This window comes from Rhea pennata, chromosome 1 (genome assembly GCF_028389875.1).
Source record: "Rhea pennata isolate bPtePen1 chromosome 1, bPtePen1.pri, whole genome shotgun sequence".
In the NCBI taxonomy this organism is placed as follows: Eukaryota; Metazoa; Chordata; class Aves; order Rheiformes; family Rheidae; genus Rhea; species Rhea pennata.
In genome coordinates, this window is record NC_084663.1 from 146,547,029 (window position 1) to 146,568,953 (window position 21,925).

General features: G+C 37.0%; 1 protein-coding gene across 2 annotated transcripts in view; it reads left to right on the plus strand.

The window, feature by feature from the left end:
* The window catches only part of TMEM131 (transmembrane protein 131), a 100,509-nt gene that overhangs the window by 34,225 nt on the left and 44,359 nt on the right, over window positions 1–21,925 (plus strand). For both annotated transcript variants that reach the window (XM_062601576.1, XM_062601577.1), the window contains exons 4-10: window positions 4,381–4,449; window positions 14,302–14,425; window positions 15,427–15,543; window positions 16,268–16,390; window positions 17,709–17,789; window positions 20,750–20,900; window positions 20,985–21,041. In XM_062601576.1, coding sequence (XP_062457560.1) covers window positions 4,381–4,449; window positions 14,302–14,425; window positions 15,427–15,543; window positions 16,268–16,390; window positions 17,709–17,789; window positions 20,750–20,900; window positions 20,985–21,041 — 722 coding nt within the window. The remainder of the gene's footprint in view (window positions 1–4,380; window positions 4,450–14,301; window positions 14,426–15,426; window positions 15,544–16,267; window positions 16,391–17,708; window positions 17,790–20,749; window positions 20,901–20,984; window positions 21,042–21,925) is intronic.

The window sequence follows — 21,925 nt, forward strand, 5'->3', positions numbered from 1 at the left end:
CCTTCTGGGGAGGTTTATGGAGTGCAGCTATGGAAGGCAGAAGGAAGATGATGTTAAGCAGGGATATCTGCAGCAATAGTGCAGCTCTTAAGAGGTAGGAATTGGACATAGAGTTGAATTTCAATGGTAAAAAGAAAATGTCTTTACTAGAACCTAGCGATTGTGTTCAGTTTCTTTTTATACTCAGGAAACAACTGAATTTGGTGGTGAATGAGACTGAGGTCATGGATTAGGCATGGATGAGGGCATTTGTTTTCAAGCTTTTAATGTCTCATCTCAGAAGATTGTTTTCCCGGTTCAAATTTTCCATGTTCTAGATCGTATTCTAGTAAAACACTGGTTTACAGATCTGAAAATTTTTCTAGTTTGCCTATATTTTTGCCCGTTGCATTTCAGAGCCCTGGTCTATTTGGGTTTCAGTCACAATGTGATAAAGATTTCCATTATAATTTCAATGCCATATTGCAGAGTAAATACTCATTTGTTATCTGTGTTACTGCTTTTTCATTCATCTTTTTTCAAGTATTTTCCTTCTAGGTGGTTTATCAATAGAGTTGCTAAAAATTGCAACTGAATTTCTTGTCCATGTGTTCTTAAGTTCTCTAGATAACTTATCTTTTGTTGTCCTTATTAATGATTTTAATACCTCCTTCTTAGTATAGTTTGCGGTTATTTTTCCCTATCTAGACAATTTATTCAGTACTTTGATTTGCTTTTAAACACTAATTGGAAGTAGCCATTTAATATTTGTTTTGTTCTTGCCCATGGTTGAATTTCAGTGTGTCTTAAATTTATTCAAGCGTCTCCTTGTATTCTACTGCACCTCAATCCCTCATGCAGTATTGACTTTGAAGTTTAACCTTTGATACCTTGATAAAAGGTTGGCATAACTGAGCCAATCACTAGCTGGGCGGAGTTTTTAAAAAACCTTTGTTGCTAGTAGTCTTACTCATCTACATTTACTTGATAGACAAGTGGCAGTAGCCACTTCTCTAAATGGTCAAATGTTTAATGGCAGTTCTTTAGCTCCTGGGAATTAATTTTCTCACTGTGATTAAGTTCAAAAACCATATTTCTAAAATCATCTTACATACCTATGAAAGATAAAGTGAGGATACAGAGAGTGATACTGCCTAGCTTTGCAGAAATCTTGAACCCCTATATTTGGCAAGTGTTTTAGTCATCTCCAAATGCAGAGAGGTCCAGTGATAATTCAAAATATCAGTGCCTTATTGCGAAATATCTTAAGTGCTGTAGAATGTCTCTAGGTAGTAGGCCATCATGTCTCAGCACACATAGACATCCGTATTGCCTGTGATCTTTCCAAGCATTGGTATTTCAGGTGTCTTTATAACTTTATCTGTGATTAAGCTTTTATGGACATAATGTTGTGCTTCTGTGAATCATGTTTGGTAGCAAGTTGCTTTTGATAGTAGCAGTAAAATAGTTCTAGCAGTTGAGGGAAATGCCCTCTTACATTGGTGACAGAGTAAGTGGTAGAGAGGGAAATAATTGTGTCTGGAACTGTGTGTGGTTCATTCTCAAGACTCGCTTTTAAAATCAGAACCCTTGGAATAGGGAAGGAGCATTGACCTAGTCATTCCTGAAGCTTTATAAGTTCAGAGGACTTGGGACTAATCTTTTATCTGCTGGAGCTGGTTGGCAGACTTTGATAGTCTTCTCTTTCAGTTGCATCTTTCTCTTTTCATGTTCTTCTTGACTTTGAAGGTTAAAAGCCTTGAAGTGGTAGGGAAATAAAAATGCTTAAATTCTGATATAAGACTCAGAGCTATAGCTCTATATGCATACACAGTAATTACCTTAAACGTGATTATGCTGTAAAGTTGCCCTACCAGTGGGTTTATCCAGCTTTCAGTGAGCAAGTGCCCAGCAGAGCAGACCTTATCATCCTTTTGCAAGTCTGGTGCAAGCTAGCTCATGTTGGGCCTTTCAGTAGGCAAAGTTGGGAATTCCATTATTGCTTTTTCCCATTTGACCCTTACTGCAGTTGTTACTTTAATTATACTAATGGGCATTCATTATAACGAGACAGCCTTTACCAAGCTTCAGCCATTTAAAAAATCTGTATTGTCTAAAGGGCTACCCAGGATTTGGCCATACATTCTGGGAGATGGATGCTGAAACTTGGCAAGTGTGTGGAGAGTTGTGTTCAAGTGACTGTTCAAGTTAGGTGAAATGACACTTAACTATATTTTTGAGGCATTTGAAATAATGATCTTTCTCTGAACTTTGACAAGATTCATTAGGCTATTTTGAAAATACAGCCTATGTTGTGCTTCAACATCCTTACTTAGAGAGCTGTAAATCATGGAGCTCCCTATTCCATGTATATTATACTTAAGTGTGAAGACTGAACTGTGGAGTACTATTGTGAGTCGTTAAGACTTATCGCTATTTTTAGAAAACATGCTGTTGGTTTGTTGTGCCATTATCATTGCGCAGTCCTAGGCTATTAGTTAAGATTTTGTACCCCATTTAGGGATTTTAGCTTCTATAGATAGCGTCCCTGTGGAAATGGTTCTCGAGTACGGAAACGCATGCAAATTTGATCATTAATTAGTTTTTGTGGAAGTACGCTGAAAGGAGTTAGATTATTCCAGTTGCATGAAGGAGTTCTTCAGGCCTCAGCTGCTGTGAGGCCGGCCGCAGGCACCCTGCACCTCCTGGCTTTTCACTCAGCTGAGGTGCAGTTGTGGAGTTCTGCCGCCCTGGCTGTGTTTGTGGAGCTGCTCCACTTAGCCAGGGTGCTGGTTACAGCTCTGCCTTTGGGAGTCTGCCTGTTGAGGCACAGGCAGAAAACAAAGCTTTGAAACAGGAGTGCTACCTTATACCAGGAACAAAAGCATTTAAAGAAAAAGGATTTTAAAAGTATAAGCAGTCTAAAGCTTGTTTCTTCAAGTAGCAGGTTCTGAATCCTGAGGATTACTCATGGCTGTGTGCACTGCCAGTTGACTGGTAGTGTAAGTCTCACCTGAACTGGATGTAGACATATAGCTATAATTCTCAATCAGACTTGTCCTAGTTTACAACATAGAGTTTGTACTAGATGCACATTTTCATGCTGGTCTTGGGTCAGCTTTGGAAGGCTTCATAATCCTTGATGCAGCATAAGTTTTAGATCATGCAGTGTTTGAGAAAAAACTTGAGATCATGGTGGAAAGAATTTATGTAGGTCAGTGTTTTGCATCATTAGGCCACAGTAGTTTGATCAGATAATGAGTCCTAAGATCTGAAATTACTTGTAGTCAAACCAATAGCCTCATTGTTTTCAAAATTTCCCTTTGTCTTTTCAAGTGCAGGTCGTACAAACTCCTCCTTCGTCCTACATACTGCTTTCTAAACTCACTGCCCAGATCCAGAGTTTTCTGGTTTCAAGCCTGTTTTCTTTCCTGCATTCTCTTGACAGTTCAAGCACCATTGATCTTGAGCCATTGTTTTGCATTTTCTGTTTAACTTTTCACTATTGCCACCTTGTTGTATGTACATTGTATATTTTGAATTATACTCAATTCAAAATAAAATATTACGGAACTACAGAGACGGTTAGGTGTGGTCACAGTCACTTCATTCTGACTACAAAAATGTTTCTGTCAATGAAACTACTCTGTACTTTCTTGTAACTTATGCTCTATGTTGTTGATTTTGTATGTTGTATCTATATGTTGTTTTGTTTTGTATCTATATGTTGTAACCGTAGTGGTAAAATAAACAATGCAAGGCAGTGTTTCCAGAGAATCTGTAGTCTTTACTGTTGAATTGCTTGAGTGGTGTCTGAATTTTAGCCTTTGCCTATTAGCACTCCCAAACAATTCTCAGGGGGACTTAGTACAAACCAATGACAGTTTTCAGAGTGAAGTCACTGTCTTTTGGAGATTAAAAAGTTTTAGTAGTGTAGGCATGGGCTATTTTCTTTCATATTCTCAATACCAGTGAATAGCTGCAAGATCATTTAATTTACTAGGATAGCTGTAGCCAGAGAAACTCATGATGTGTGTATATAAATGGCTTGGTTGTATTTTCTATGCAGTACATCTGGATTTTGCTCTGAAAGGTGATATAAATCTATTATTTAGATTATTGTTTGGCTTTGTTTTCCTCTGTACAATGATGGCTAACATTTTAATTATATCCACTTCCAAGATTTGTACTTATGTATAATCTTTCATGGAGGCATCATATAATCGTATCAGTGTCTAGTAAAATTAGAGTATTCTGAATGTACAAGTTTGTCAAGCTGTTTCTTCTTTTGAATTAGTTATTGTGTTGTTAGTATTAATGATCCTTTCACTAAGAAGGGATGATTTGAGATGAGAAGAGAGCAAAACATTATCACTGACAACACTTTAATTTTTCTTGCAGTGTATCCCTGTATCGGGGAAATTGTCGACCTCTCCGGTTTGAGCCACCAATGCTGGACTTCCATGAACAGTAAGTCGAAAAGTCTTTTGGATCTATTTGCTTAGACAAGTAGAATGAACATTAAGAATACTTGTAACTGATGGAGGAGATTGTATATGTATATGTAAACATATGTAAACTGTAAACTGCTGACTACACGTCAGCTGCCACAATTTTTGTAGCCTCTTTGGGTAGAGGTCAGTTCCATTGACTAGCTGGAGCTAGAGTCTACACTTACCCTTGTACAATTGCTTTAAAAAATTGGAAGCAATTTTAATTGTAGAAAGTAATGTATTGAGGTGTAGTTATTTTTCTGTTTGTATGTGGTGCACGGTACTCCAGGGGGTCCTATTTTACTACTGCTTTTGATGGTAAGTGGGATTTTAAAGGTATATGACTTCCTTCTCACCCTTGTAGTTTGTTCCAACCCTCTTGTGGGAATTTACTTGCCCTCAATTCTACTATTTGACTACCTGTGAACTCTGAAATGATCCCCTACAAAAATAGGGCGAGGGTTAAACTTTATTAGTAGATCTGCGGTGAGACTCGTGAACGTTCACGCTCAAAGACTCTCCATCAGCAGCTCACGGCATGTTCCACCTTGCAGCTGGTTACAGTTTTAATTGTCAGTGGGTGAGTTTTATGGTTTACAGCAAACATGTCTGTGGCATTGCTAAAGGATAAAAGAAACGGAGAAGGAAGTTTTTGTTTAACACTTTTAAAGATGCACTTTATGATCGGTCAGTTCCTCTAAGAACTACTTTAGCCTCTCTTGCCAGTAACTGGCTGCTACTTATAGCTAGTTACTAACATACTCTTTTTAAAAAAAAAAAACATTAAGAAGTAGAGAGCTGCAGTTGGTACAGCTGCTATGCATTATTGATGATTTGATACAATGTAAACTGAGTGAAGCTGTTTCAGACATTTTGTTAACAATTCAATAGGGGAAAAATGCAACCAGCAGGGGTGTGCACAGTGATTCTTGTGACATAAACTTCTCCATCTTTAACTGGCCTTGCTGCTGCTGGATGAAAGATTATTTTAGTGACAGATAACCCGCAGATTACATAACAAGCACAGTAGTGCTTGTTTGTAGGAAACGGCAAGTACAGTATGGTGACTATAGAGATAGGCAAGGAAGTTTCTGTGTATTGACTTGATGTAAACTTTTGTGTGTAAGAAGGAAGAGAGCCCATGACGTGTAATGTTTTGACAAAGTGATTTTACAGAAATGGCTGTTACATAAAAGCAGCCCTAATGCCTGTAAAAAGCAAAGTTGTGAGGAAATGCTTCATTTTGCAAAGATTGTCTTCAAGCTAATAAAACTATAACAACTTTATATGTGAACTCCTCATTAGGAAAAATGTAACAAATCACTCTGTCCCATCTTCCTTATTCTCTCAAACTTTCTATATCTCTAGCTTTTGGGGAGTTGTTTTGTTTCTCTGTCAGTAACTGATCGCAGGTGGGATACAGATGTTCTAAACTGAATAGTAGAGTATCTTAGGATAAGGCTCACTCTACTATATCTTTGCTAAACAAACATTACAGGTATAATTAATATGGATTGTAGCGGTGAGTACAGTTCAGACTTGTACAATAGTTACTCTAACTACTCACTATAAAAACTTCTGATTTGGAATTAAGTAAATTTCACAAAGTTTTCAGTTCATAATTACAGAATTTTTACACTTGAAATACATTATTCTACAACTTTTCTAGTATGAATGTGTTACATTGATGTGCTTTGAAATATCTTACTTTTAAAAGCCATCTGTATTTTACATTCTTGTTTGAAGTAAACTATGTGTGCTTCTCTGCTGTGTGATTTCCAAAGATACCTTCTTTTTTTCTTACTAAAACTAGACTCTGGAGAGTAGCATAAGTACTTTTTAGCTATGTATTCTCCTTTATTTTTTAGCTTTCTCTGCAAATCTGTCCTATCAGTGCTGAAAGCATTAAAATAGTATAACTCTAGTACACTGCTAAAGTAGTACAAATCTGTTATTTAGGAGAAGCACAAATGCTTCTATACAATAAATATCAAACTGAACTGTGAGAGCACTGATTTTTATCATTTAAAATAGGGACCCTATGCACTAGATCTTGTTCGTTATGTGCTCCATTTATTTTTTCCAATAATTCGTTATTTTACCCATTAGAACTGAAATTGTAAACACAGGCGGAAATCACTGTCCTCTTAAGATTTTCTAAAATTTCAATCAGATGTCAAAAATAATTTTTAAAAGCTTCAGATCTGCAGCCACAAAGTTCAATTTAAAACCTATACTTAAGGCATTAACATGTATCAAAAGCAACAAAAACAAAACTACATCCTCTCGTCCTCCCCCCTCCAGCCCGGTATTTGTAGCCTGGTTCTTTTCCTTATAATCTCTTTTAATATATCACTCTCCCTTGTTGCTAAATGGGAATGGGATAATTAAGGTTTTCTAAGATGCAGGCAGTAACCATTGGGTTGTCTGCCATAACTTTAGCAGTTGGTTCCTCAGAGGTTATTGCAGCAGAACAGTTATCTATATGACTTTCTGCACTTGAGATGCATCTTTCTGCAGATGAGCCATTTAGATTAATATCAAAGCATACTGATAAAGGGCAGCTGATACTCTCTTCTCGTGCCTGTTTTGTGTCTTGATATGATGCCTTTATATATATTAAATCAACTGTGAATATATCAAAAGCAAAGGTAAAAGGTTTTTCAAAATTAAATTTTTGCTAGATGCATTTCTTGATAATAGAGAATTTGAATGCTTAGTATTTAAGATGCTAACACAACATAAGCTGGACTGCTGAGCCTCAAAATTTTAAGATGTGAGATTATTTTAAAGCTGAAGTTTTCTTTTTACTCCTATTTCATTATATTGATAATGTATGAAATGAATGTACTTTTAGCAAAAGTGATAGTTCTAATCCATGTAGTTGATCAAACCTTGCTTCTGCATTTGAAGGGAGCATCTTGCTTCACTGAATTTGAGAGCAAGGTGCCATTATATAGACAATGTCTAATGTTTTCTTGGTAGTCTGACAGCATCCTACAAATGTATCTTCAATTTTCTGTTTATCAACTCGTCTCATTTTGCATTTCCTTTGAAATGTTTTGCTCAGGAGACTTCAGTAGGGTTTTCATGTTTCTTATATAGAAATGTATAGAAAATATAAGAAAAATAATGATCTGGATAAACTGTCTACCTGATAAAGTTAGTTCTCCTACATTTACTGTTATGAATTAAAGTTCCTGAAGTAAAGAAACTGATATGCTTAAGTTACTTTTAGTCATATACTTGCAGGAAGGTCTGAAATATTTGAATATTACTAAACAATTCCCTTCAAGGCCAGGTGAAGCTTTCAGAATTACCTTGCCAAATACTGGACAGAACTCATAAACATTATTTTTCTTATATTTTTAAACAACTCTAAATGGTGAAAGGACTTAGAAGGTACCTATAATGTGCAACGAAATGTTTATGCTGTACATTTAATACATTTTTTAATGCATGAGAGGTTGAGATCTTTAAAGGAAAAACTTGCAGAATTAAACTTCCATTTCTGTTGGAATTTTGTTAAATATAAAAGACTTTTGGCAGTAAATTGACATTTAGTCTAGATCTACTTCTGTTTTTGTTTGCTTATATTAGACTGATAAATGTTGTCAAAGCAAATAATGCAGTTTATTATGCTCTTAACCTGATTCAAGTCACAATTAGTGACATGACTGACTAAGACTCTGTTGTAATGTTTTGTTTATGGGGTTTCGATAACTCTTTGGAAAAAGTTTGATTTATCTTTATGGGATCCATGTTTGATTCTGAATAGATAAAGAACAATAAATGCCCCATTTTAGATTAAGTGGAGACTAACTTCTGGTCAAATCCAGTACAGAAGAACTTTCTTGATTTGTGAAAAGCCAGTGGAAACTGAAAGCTGATAAACAGTCTATAGGCTAGTATACAGATCCTTTCCGTTTTCTTCTGCTTTTCTCTGTTAATGAGACGTATTTGCATTCTCAAATGTAGATGCTTCAGTTACTCTAACTTCAGTTATAGAAGTTACTTGTCTGTGTCACTTGAACAGTGATGCATAAAGTTTAATGTGAAACAGATAAATATGTGTACTTCAAGTTCTCTGATCATCATACAGGCTTCATTCATTTAAGCTGGCTGTACTAGAGTTCTCTTCGGAGTGAGGTTCAGACAGGTACTCACTTTCAGTCTGGAGAGGTAACCTTGTAAGACCAGCTTGCAACAGTTCATTAAAAATAGCTACATACATTACAAGCCAAAAACGGACTTATTTTTGGAGCTCACTATCTCTGATCTTCTGGGAGGAGCTTTCATCTGCATTGATTCAGGAAGTTCCTGAGCCGCAAATAGCGAGAGGCTAGGGGACCGTTCAGGCAAGCAGCTTTGTACTCTTGCTGCAGTCTTACACTTTTGCCTAGGTATCTACTATTCACTCCTGTCCAAGAGATGATATTGCTTTAACTCAGGTGGACCTTCAATATGATCTGTTACACTGTTCTTAAAATTATTTTAGCAGTTGCCAAAGATGCTAAAAACTACAGTTAAACAATACATGGGGAAAAGATTTTGTTAGGCTATCAAATTTGATGAGGAATTACTCTAGATTGAATGTTGAGTATATGTATCATTACTCCCAACAGTCCGAAATCTAAGTGGGAAGCTCTAGGTTGATTTCAGTGTTCTCTCTCCAGTCCCACTAAAAATAATGGGCAGATACAAGAGGAGAAGTGTTATCTGCTGAATTTGTGTTCTTTACTTTTAGTAATGGAATTGTATCAACTTTGTAATCAAATCTGCATTTTTATGGTGGTGTCTAAACTGTAGGCAGTAAGAAGAAATGTAATTACCCTTTTAAAAGGGCAGTTTCTCAATCCATGTTTGCTTCACAGTGAATAGTTAATGCTTTTGTGAATTAAGTTTGAGACAGTAATCAAGCATTTTTTTCCCCAACTTTCTTTGCAGAAGCCATTTTCTTTTAGTTGAAAGAATCTACCTCTTGATCTCTAAAGCAGAAATTAATTCAATCGCAAGGACTTGCTTACTATATACTGCAAGAGTGGAGTTGCAGCAGTAAAGAACTTCAGCACAGGCTTATCTATGCATCTGAACAGGCATCTTACCACATGTTAGTTACCATCTTCTCATCCAAGTTGTGGTACGTGTTTTTGTCAGTGTAGGTGAACTTAGCATTATGTAGGCAAAAGATCAGGAGCAAAACCTTACATGCTTTGACATGTGGTGTGTTTTTATACCAGCTTCTTGCAAGTGCTATCTGTGACTGCTCCAGGAAATTCTTCTGTAAAATTTGGCACCAGGCAATACAGTCCTCCTTGTGCAGATCATTAGGACATGGTAATCTACAGTTTGGAGAGTGTCTCTTAGTTGGTTACTGCTTGAGGTACAGGTTCATTAAGGGTGTGTTACGCACACCTACTTTACCTAGATTTTCTCATCTTTGATGAGAGAAAAAACACCTGAAGCTTGTTAGATTTCCGCAGATTTGGCTAACATCAGGTTTAAGGTACATAAACAGGGCTGTATCTGAACAAAAGAAAATATTGGGCTTATTACAAAATCAGGTCAAAAAGAAAAGATTAAAAAAAAAAAAAAAAGTAGTTCTAGCAGTAGAATTCCTTTTTAATGACTTCTGCCTTTATCACCTATAACGCTGCTGTGGTGTACCACCCTGATACCTGCTGGAGGAATAACACAGCAGGGCACAAGCAATTCAGAAAGCTTCTGGAGTGCATTTGTGATGACTTCCTAACACAGATGACTGAGGAACTGGCAAGGAGAGGCGCTTTGTTGGACCTCCTACTTGCAAACAAGATAGATCTGGTCTGAGATGTGAAAGTCCGGGGCAGTCTTGGCTGCACTGGCTACAAGGACATGCAGTTTAGGATGCTGTGAGAGGGGAGGTGAGGAAGGGGAAGCAAAAAGTGGGATCACAGCCCTAGACTTCAGAAGAGCAGAGTTCAGCCTATTCAAGGACCTGGCTTGAAAGAGGCCAATGGGATGTGGTCCTGGAGGGAAGAGGGTCCAGGAGAGTTAGCTGATGTTTGAAGATCACCTCCTCCAAATTCAAAAATGGTCCATCTTGACAAGCAGGAAGTCAGGCAAAGGGAGCAGGAGGCCTGCATGGATGAACAAGCAGTTCCTGACTAAACTCAGACATTAAAAGGAAGTGTACAGGAGGTGTGGAAACAGAGACAGATGACTCCAGAGGAATACAGAGATACTGTCTGAGCATGCAGAGATGGGATTAGGAGAGCTAAAGCCCACCTAGAGTGGAAACTGATAAAGGTCATGGAAGGCAACAAGAGGAGCTTCTGTACATACATGAACAGCAAAATGTGAGCCTGTTACTAAATGGGGCAGGGGCCCTGGTGACAAAGGATGCTGAAAAGGCAGAGGTTCTGAATACCGTCTTCAGCTTAGTCTTGGCTGGTAAGACCAGCCCTCAGAAATCCCAAGTGCCTGAGACCGGAGGGGATGTCTGGAGCAGTGAAGACTCCACCTCTTTTGGTGAAGGATCACGTATGGGAGCACTTCAGCAAACTGGATATGCATAAGTCCGTAGGTCCTGATGAGATATACCTGCAAGTGCTGAGGGAGCTAGCTCATGTCATTGCAAAGCCATTCTAAATCGTCTTTGAAAGGCTGTGGCAACTGGGGGAGGTTCCTAAGGTCTAGAAGAGAACAGATGTGTTCCCTGTTTCACCCCTCCCCTCCCCCCAAGTCTGCAAGACAGGCAAGAAGAAGGATTCAGGAAGCTGCAGGCTGGTCAGTCTCACCTTGATCCCTGGGAAGGTGAAGGAGCAACTAATCCTGGATACTGTTTTCAGACATGCAAAGGACCGGGAGGGTGACTGGGAGTAGTCAGCACAGATCTACAAAGAGGAAATCATGCTTAACTAACCTGTTAGCCCTCTGTGATGAGATGACTGGTTTAGTGGATGAGGGGAGAGCAGTGAACATTGTTTATCTCAGCTTTGGTCAGTTTTGATAATGTCTCCCATAACATCCTCATAGACAAGCTAAGGAAGTGCAGGCTAGGTAAGTGGTCAGTGGGATGGACCAAAACTGGATGAACTGCTGGGCTCATTGTGCCACTGATCATAAGTCTAAGTCCAGCTGGAGACCAGTCACTAGTGGTGTCCCCTAAGGGTCAATACTGGGGCTGGTACTGTCTAACATCTTCATTAAATGTCTTGGATGCTGGGAGCAAATGCACCCCCAGCCAAGTTTGCAGATGACACAAACTGAGAGGAGGGGTTAGAGAGGAACCTCTACAGTCTGGAGAAATGCTGTTGGCTGCCTTTGCCACCAGGGCGCATTACTGGCTCATGTAGACTTGTCCACCAGGACCCCCAGGTCATTCTCTGTGAAGCTCCTTTCCAGTCAGTTTGCCCCCAGCCTCTGCTAGTGTGAGAGGTTGTATTTCCTCAAGTGCAGGACATGGCAGTTCACTCTATTGGACTTCAGGAGGTTCCTTCCTGCCCAATTCTCCAGCCTGTCAAGGTTCAGTAAATTGTGGTATCTGCTCCATGACTGCTTTACTACTAGTTGTTTTTACAGGCTTTAGCCTCTCAAATATACTGACTTATATTCCCATCTTTTCAGCACTGGAAAAGTGTTCAGACTTTAAAAGATTGTTGATATTCAGACCATTTCCTGGGATATTGAGTTTTACTTTCAAACCACCACTCTGATGGGAGCAGACTGCCACTTCAGTATTACCTGTTCATTCAACACATTTTTCTCAGTGTTGTAGTATTTCACACAATATGCATCATAAAAACCTATACTTAATAGCGCTGCTGTTACATTTTCAGTACATTGTTGGCGCTCTGCCAGTGCTGCATGTAGAGGCCGCATGTGATATACTAGTCCTGTAGACTTCTTTTTCTAAGCACTGTAATACAATGCTTAAAATCCACCTTGTCTTCTGTCAACACCTGCTGTTGTGGTGGACTGGAACTGTACTGCTTTATTCTTGGTTTTGGCTGTGAAACTTTCTAAGAAGGCTGGTTGGAGTGCAGTGTACTAGAGGGAGATGATAGTTGCCCCTTCTTGGAGAGCTACTGAAGTTGCTGAAGGAGAAATGTCCAGAAACTGCAGTCTGTGACAAGCAAGAGAATCACAATACAGAGCTGGTGGAAGCCTGTCTTCAACTGGAAAGACTAAGAAACTACAGTGGAAACTAGGGAGCAGAAAACTAAACCTCAGGAGTGATGGAAAGAGCTTTCTTAAGGGTTGGAGGAGGAGGAGCACAGCATAATTTGCTGCAAGTCAGTCGTTAGCTACAGTCCATTATGGAAGCAAGAGTATGGTTGCAAAGGTAGGACATGGGCTGGGGGGAATTCTGTGTGAATAAATGTTCAGAAATTGTCTTATCTTGTTTCTTCTAATTACTCATTCTTCTCAAGATAAAATCCTAACAAAGGGAAAGCAAGTTTTGGCTTCTAGCTGCTCATTCTTTTATGCCTTGCTCTGTTGGACTAAGGAAGTGTTGAATACTGAATTCACAAGTTTTCTTCTCATGAAAATAGAAGTAACTTCCATAAACTATATTACCTGTGTTTGCATATATTCATGAATCTTAAGAGTTTATATGGCTGAAAATTAGAAAGCTTAATGCACTGTAAAAGAGAAAAAAATCATTTTTCAATTGTTATAGCAGCGTGTGTACAATGTAATATCGGCTAGTATTGAACAGAAGCAAAAACAAGCCATACAGAACTCTTGGATTTTTTTTTTCTTAAACAACCAAGTCTGTTTTAAACAGCTTGTTTGTGTGCAGTAGCTGTTCTTGCTAAATTTTTAATAATATAGCTTAATACCCTTGTGTTTCAGCGACTGAGTGAATTTTCTTTCTTGGGAATCAGTAAAGACAGCATCCAAAACTTGCAGATAATGCAATTGCTAGTTCATTTGCCTGATAGGTTCTCTGTACTTCTGGAGTCACCGTGCATGCTGCTCTGTGTGCTCTGGCTACACAGCCAAAAAAGAGCTATGTCTTTTAAAAACAACAGCAGCAACAAAAACAAAAAACCTACTTCCATCACATACTGAAAGACCAAATGGAGTAAGTGCCTTGTTATCTCCAGGTGTACCAATTTAAAATGTCAGTATGGGAAGTTTGAGCATGCATGCACATCAGTCCATTTATGAGAGTGAGGTGGAAAGTTAAGCGGAAAAAAGCTGTGGTAGAAGGACATCTGAAACTATGGTTTAGTGTGAGAATAACCAGGGCTGCTTTGGATTCTGCAGAGAAAAGGGGAAAAACCCTACAAAAGTCAGAATTTGCAAAGTAAGCAAAGAGGCCTCAATAGTGCAGTGCAGAAATATGCATATTTTACTCATAAAGTGATGCATTTTATTAAGGGTTTATAATTGTATCTCTAAATTAATACCATGGGTTTTAGCATCTATCTATTTAGGCTATTATGTTTCATGAGTAGCAGGTGCTGTCTGTCATCAGAATAGCTTTGTAAATTGTGGTATACGTTGATTATTACCACTGAATCTTCTGTTCAGTGCAGTTTTTAGTCTAAAACAAACTTAGGCTGCTTTACCTATTGAACTTACCCAATTGAAAACCTATGCAACTACAATAGCACACGTAAGATGTGTTCTGTTTCCTCTAAGTTGCTTTGCACAAACCTTTTTTAAGAGGATGATTTAGAGATTCTGGTGGAGGAGTAGAAAACCTTCTGAAGTAGAAACCTCAGTGTCCGTCACTGCTGTATTTATTTCCTGTCTGGTTTAATGAGACAAAATCCAATTTTATATATCATTTATTAAATGCTAGCATTTTAAAAATACTTTCTCTTTTTGACAGGCCAGTTGGAATGCCAAAAATGGAAAAAGTTTACCTACATAATCCTAGCTCAGAAGAAACAATTACATTAGTATCAATATCTGCTACAACATCACATTTTCATGCATCATTTTTTCAGAATAGGGTAAGTTGTTCTGCTTTCTCAAAATGAGCTTATCTGTTTTCTGAATGAGAGCTTGTTTTCCCCTTCCACTTCTTTAAATGAGCTACTTACTACAATAATTACAAACAAAAAACTGAATATCTCAGTTCCTGATCTCATGCTAGTTACCGAATGAATTTGAACCAGGCATAGAAAAATACACAACCTATAAGAGGAAGAGGATAGAATAACTTGTAGGAGTTCTAACTATGTTGGAAGTATATACTGGAACTGACAGTTCAACAGCAGATCTCTTCTGCTGCTGAAGTGACTAGTAAATATACTTTACCTTTGAGCACATACAGGAACAAACTTGTTAGACTCTTCATGAAAATTTGTTAAGTCTAATGAAGTGATATTAGTCTGAAGCAGGTATATTCCAACACGGGTATGGCACAATTATGTCACAATAACTTGAAAGTTGAAAGGCATGGTATCAGCTGGGTTAACTCTTAACTGAATTACTGTCAGATACAGCCCTGTAGTTTCAGTTTCGTGTGTTGGACCTGTACTTCAGCAAGGGCTGTGAAAAATGCTAAAAACAAATGAAAAAGAAACCCTCCTTCCTTCAGAAAGGGAGGAACAGCCTTTCTCACTTCTAAAAGTATTCTTCAGTGCTCTGTGAACTGTCAGTCAAAATATTTCTGCAATATGTTGAATTATGAAATTTAAGTTAGGCTTAAAAATTCAATTAAATTTAAACTTGCGCTAGATAATAAAGTTATAAAATATTGTTATTTATTGTTATTTTGATTTTTATTTGTGGTTTTTCTAATACTGATATTTATTTTGATTTTATTATTTTATTGTTTAAAATTTATGCTTATTTTTTCCTAGATCTGCAATAGACTTTCTAATTTTAGTTTTCCATTAAAAAAAAAAAAGGAGATGATCTTCTATAGCACAAAACATTTTGTTCATTTCCAAGGCTAATGTTCTCAATAAACCGTTTTTCTTCTTCCTTGGCTTTTTTTTCCCCTCAGAAAATTCTTCCCGGAGGCAATACATCCTTTGATGTAGTTTTCCTTGCGAGAGTAGTGGGAAATGTGGAGAACACTTTATTTATTAACACTTCTAATCATGGGGTATTTACTTATCAGGTAAGAGGAGTAAGTGGAGAACACTCTTGGAAAAAAATTGCAAAGTGTAAAACAACTAGAACAGTATATGTTGTTGCATGTTTAACGACCTGAGGGTGTTTGTACAATGTTCTTTATCAGACAAGCTAGTTGAAGTTTCCATCTCAGATACTTGTTTTAACATAGTTATATAAGTATCTGTGGGCAAACACTGTAAACCAGATCACTGAGTTAGTTTTAAAACCCTCTCAACAACTTTTTTGCATGTGTGATCCAGCTCATTCTGCACAGCTCCATGCTTGTCTGATCCAACAAGACAGTTTTATTCACTAAATGGCAGAAAACTATTTTCCTGAGGTTCAAAAAGATAACCATACATGATACCACTAAAAGATATTTTACATCTTTTTACCTTTTAGCTCTAGTATATAGTATTTCAGAATATCAGAAAAAGAAGAGATGGTCTTTTGACTTCCTCTGCTATCAGTATGTCAGCACTGGGAGAAGTAGTAGCTACAAGAAATACCTGTTAGCTGCAAACTAAACCAGTTTATTTCAGTGCATAATCATGAATTCAGTGCATATTGTGATATTTCTTTTAAATATTCAGTTAGAACTACTTAATTAGAAAAATAGAGTGGGTAGCCTGCTAAAAATGGTACGTATGTTATGCCCTTTGACAACTACATACAATTGCCTATGCTTGTTTTTATTCCCCCCCCCCTTTTTTTTTATTCTGAACCAGGTGTTTGGCATTGGAGTACCGAACCCATATCGATTGCGCCCTTTTATTGGGGCAAGAGTTCCTGTAAATAGCAGTTTTTCTCCTATAATAAATATACATAACCCTCACAGTGAACCGTTGCAGGTGAGTTTAAGAGGGACATCAAGTATTCATTTGTGTTTATGGTATTAAACAAACTTTATTTTGAAATTTCTTAAAATTCCATTTAAATCGCATAGCTACCTGAAGCTAGGTTTTTCCATTTATGTAAATGTTTCTCTATATTTAAATACAATCAATCATACTAGAAACTGCAGATTTTTTGGCTACGAGAGCTGGGCCTGCTTAGTCTGGGGAAGAGGAGACTGAGGAGTAATCTTATCAATGTGTACAAGTACCTGAAGGGAGGGAGTCAAGGGGACAGGGACAAACTCTTTTCAGTTGTCCCATATGACAGGACAAGAGGCAGTGGGCACAAACTGAACCGCAGGAAGTTCCACCTGACCGTGAGGGGGAATTTCTTCCCTGTGAGAGTGATGGAGCACTGGAGCAGGTTGCCCAGAGAGGTTGTGGAGTCTCCTTCTCTGGAGATCTTCAAGGCCCATCTGGATGCAACCCTGTCTACCATGCTCTAGGTGACCCTGCTTGAGCGGGGAGGTTGGACTAGATGATCTCCAGAGGTGCCTGCCAATCTTACTGATTCTATGATTCTATAAATCTTAGTTTGCTAAATTAAGGTTTAACTGTGAAATCTGTATTTTTTAAAACTGATCATAATTACTGCGAAAGAAACAACTAAACTTTACTAGTAATTAAGAAAAATGCTGAAACAAACAAAATAAAATACCTCATGTGTTTTGAACCCAGCTAAGACTCCTAGCTCCCTTTTGCTTATTTTGCGTCAATATTATTTCATCATCATCTAAACACTTCAGGAGGAATCTGTATTTTGTTACTGGTCAATTTTAGTATTGATCAACAAGGAAAGGAAAATGCTCTCTTCATTTGACAAGCAGTTGTCAGAAATGTCCACCAATGAAATGTAAATACAATAAAATGAATTTATCTCTAGACTTTTTGAAGAAGGAATATAGCAGTATTATAATTTCTCATAGGACATGGTGGCTTTACAGTGCAATGTAGTATGCAACAATGGGAAGAATTCTTACCTTAAGGCAAAATTGATGTCTGAAGTGATGTCTATACCTCACCAAGTAAATGAGTAGTCTGCTGATGACTGTGATACAATTCTGTTAAGTAAATGATCCACAAACTATAAGATACTGCAGAAAGCATTTGAACTGTACAAGTAGCATATAGCTTTATCGTCATTCAAAATAAACTTGTAAGAAATTATAATAGTCAAATTGCTAAACTATAGCATTGTACATTATAATCTCTGATAATTAATCCAGACTCCCTTTATTGCTGAATGTTAACATTTTCCTGTTATCTACCCCAGGTGGTAGAAATGTATTCCAGTGGAGGTGATCTCCACTTAGAGCTTCCAACAGGTCAGCAAGGAGGTACAAGGAAGTTATGGGTAAGTAGTAGGTTCTTGTAACATTCATTGTACTTCTTCTTCTTTTTTTTTTTAATTCTAACTTCATTTCTTGTCACATAATCATTAAAAATGCCATATAAAAATTGAAACAGTAACAAGTCTATTTATAGTAGTAGAAACTGAAGGAAAATTTGATTATAAGCAGCTGTTTGTGTTCAGCTCTACTTCTTTGAAATGAGAAGAGCAAAGTGATTTCTACTAGAATGGATTACACCCATCTAAACATACAGGACAGTGTAGATGCTCTCATGGCCCATGAGCTGGATCTAGCCCACAAGAAAAATATACAAACAAAATATGAAAAAAAATATTTTCAAAATTGAGGAAATCATTGCTGCACTCATTCTGGATGAAGAGAGTGTACATAGGTTGAGAAAGCAACAGGATGAATTTATGGAAAAAGAAGCTGTTGAGGGCTGTTAAACATGAAGGTGATGTCTAGCTGCTGTAAGTCCCTAAATCATGAATCAATGACTGGAAACTGTTCTGGAAAGCATTCCTTTGTGCCTGCCCTGTGGTTACTCTACTTTACATATCTGTTCTTGGAAATAGGATAATGGGTTAGGTGGAAACTTGATTTGGCCCATTAAGTATTTGTTTTGTGTTCTTCACTTTTGAAGTAGTACGTCTTAATATTTTAAAGCAAAATAAATTTTAAAAGCATCCTGAAAGTGAAGTTTCAGCTTGATACTGAATGTGATAGTTGGTAACATCAGACCAGAAATGGAACTTGTTCTCCTCTTTGATTTAAACTATTCCTTTTCTTTGATTTCTGATTTTTGCCTGGAAGAGTCTTCTAAGTTATTATGCTCTGACACTTCTATCCATCTGGCTTACTCAAGCATACCATGAGTTGTTGACAGTTACATCTGCTGTAGTGAGTAAAGCCAGGAAATTTCCAAGTGAGCTAAGGAGGAAGATCATAGAACTTAATTCCTGACTTTTGGAGAAAGTCCATGAGATTGGCAGTATCTTAGAAAAGTTGCAAAGAAGTGAATGTGAATACAGATTGCAAGCATTTTGTAAAATGCAGTGGAAAAAACAGATGCTGAGAGTTGTACATCAGCAAGCATTAGAACTGGATTCAAAAGAGAAGGTTCTAATGTTTTCACGCTATTTTAGTCAAATGACTGTGCTTCTGAAGAAAACCCCTTCCTTGTTAATGCAACATAGCTCAAAGGGAATGTTGAGTTCTCTAACTATAGGCAGGTGTTTAACAAAACATCCCAGAGTCACAAAGAAAAGATCAGAGTGTTTTTTTTTTTTTTTTTTTTTTTTTTTTTTTAAACCCTGCTTTATTTCTGGTTGTGTTTCTTGAGCATGTAGCTTTTCAGCTTCTCTAGGCCAGATTGCCAATTGAAAGCAGGTAGCAAAGGATCTAGATACAGTTCTTGATGACATAAGTGTGAAAACATTCAGAGTAGTGTATGGGAAAAGCAGGTAGGTAAATACGAGTCAGCATTAACCCCTTTGTTTCTTGGAAAGGCAGTTAGGTTGATACTAGTCAGTGTTAACATCCTTGTTTTTCCTATTTGTCGTTGATGTTAGAAACAATAAAACAGCTAAAAGAAATTAAGCCAATAACAGGAGGTGCCAAAATATATCATTGCACTCGTTATGTCAAGAGCTGTCTTGCATTAAGAAAAAGCTGCAAAATAGAAGAAATGATTTGAAATACGATAGTGATATTGTCTAAAATCTCCTTATTGCCAAGTGTTTGAATGAAATGATCCGGATTTGCAGGAGTATTTTTGCAATCACTGCTGAAAGGTACTTCAGGGATCTGACAAACCTTAGATTCCTGGTTACTTATACAAAAGAGTCAAACCACATCCTTAGAAATGTTAATGAACATGTACATTGTTAGATCTGTGAAGTAATCGTGAAAAATACAGTAGCCAATATAGGTTTTAATCTAGGGACTTGCCAAGAAGTAGCAATTGCAGCTAGTTGTTTAGATAGGTGACGCTTTTCAAAGCATTTGTCTACAATCACTGTTCTATGTAAAATATTGCTGGACATCCACAATGGATCAGTATGAGTTTTTACTGCAGAAAGTGCAGAAGAAACTTACAAGGCAATATGCACCTATCTGAATTATGTCTTGACTAGTTACTATCAAAAATATAAAAGAGAGAAGCTGTCAGCTGAAAAACATCAATGAGAGACAAGGGTTACTCATCAGAAATTCCTAATTTCTGCCTACTTTATTTGCATTTAAAGTGGAAGAATCTTAAAATTTTAAATCAAGATTTTCATCTTCTATTAAAAAAGGAAAATCCAAATCACCAGGCCATAATGTGATGAGGAATGTATGCAATGTTAGTATTTAAACCATGGGTCTGAAGCTAGTACTGCATTGCAGCTGTGTCTAGAAAATACAGAAAAATTTGTCTTTCAAACTCAGAATGCAGACTGAAACTAAAGGAATAGGCTTGGCATAGAAACAACATGTTTTGACTTTTTGCTGTAAACTGCTTGATGGTTAATAAATTTGTAATTCTTCAGGTTTGTGGTTACTTCAGATTATGCGTTTTTTTGATTTGCATTTAATAACATGATTTTGACATCCGCTTCTATATCTATCTATCTATATGTGTACGCCTTAGGTTTGTTTGGGGTGTTGGGGGGAAGCAATCAGAATGTGCAAAATCAATATTTGATGTTACTTCACTCTAACTTTTTTAACATAGATTTTACGTTTAACAATTCTGTCAATTTAACGTAGTTACTATTTTTTACCATGATTTTGATAAATAAAACTTTATCAAATGGGACATGGAATTCCTCTCGTGTATACCTATTTTACTGTTTGTTTGTTTGTTTGTTTGTTTTCTCTTAATACAATTCTGCTCAATGCTTCTACTGTAATATTTAGGTGTAGCAGTTCTTTTTGTAATTACTGAGCTATCATTGGTATGGTTTGATTATTTTATTAGGAAATTCCTCCATATGAAACAAAAGGAGTGATGAGAGCCAGCTTTTCTTCAAGAGAAGCAGATAATCATACAGCCTTCATTAGAATAAAAACAAATGCCTCAGACAGCACAGAATTTATCATTCTCCCTGTAGAGGTAGAAGTTACAACAGGTTTGTAGAAAACTATTTGTTGAAGTTATTCAACTTAATTTATTTTTAACAGAATAAAAAATAGTAACTTTGTTTATTTTTAAGCTCCGGGAATCTATTCATCTACAGAAATGCTGGATTTTGGTACGCTACGAACACAAGGTAAATTATATTTCAAGATTCAAAGTATTTTCAAGCCAGGAGAGCCTACTTACCTTTGTACTAGTCATGGTTTAAGAGCCTAATTTTTCAAAAATAGGGCAAAACTATGTTGAAACTCTACATAAATCCACCTGTGAGTAAATTTGGGATACGTACAAGCAAACGGTAGTTTACACATCCAACTCATCCAATTGTAAGGCTAGTAATGAGACACACATTGAGCTTTCACAGTTACACATGATGTTTTCTGAAAACAAATATTAGTATACTTAATAATTCTATCTGCATAACTTTTCTTGATTTTCCCCCGCCCCCCCCCCCACACACACACACTATTAGGGAATAGTAAAGGTGATCTAAATCAAATCTGGTGTTTGATAATTTGATCTCTCTTTTTCTTTGAACTGCCACTTAAAACATTTCTGTCAAACATTTACATTTTTAGTGAAAATTGTATAGTGAAATTGAAAAATTTACAATATACACATGGCAGAAAGCACAGCTGAAGATATCTTTGAAAACTGTAAATGGGTACATCATTCTAGAAAAATAGTCTGTATCTTCTTTCAAAAGAGTGAGTAGCTTCTGAAGTATTTTTTCCATGCAACTTACTCATTTAACATGTAAAGTTTTTTTTCTCTTTTCTTTTTGAAAGGCTCAGTTTCTGGTGAATACTGGTGCATCTGACAACCATTCATTGTAGGATTATTAGCCTGTTCATTTTTTAATGTTTTAGAAATCAGAGTGGTTAACTGAAGCTTATAATGCCTACTGATGCATAAAAAGGCAGTTTTTAAGTGTGTCAGATTCTTTGGACTAGGCATTTTTGACTGTCATATTAATCTAACTTGTAACACTGAACAACAGTTGATTAATATGAAAAC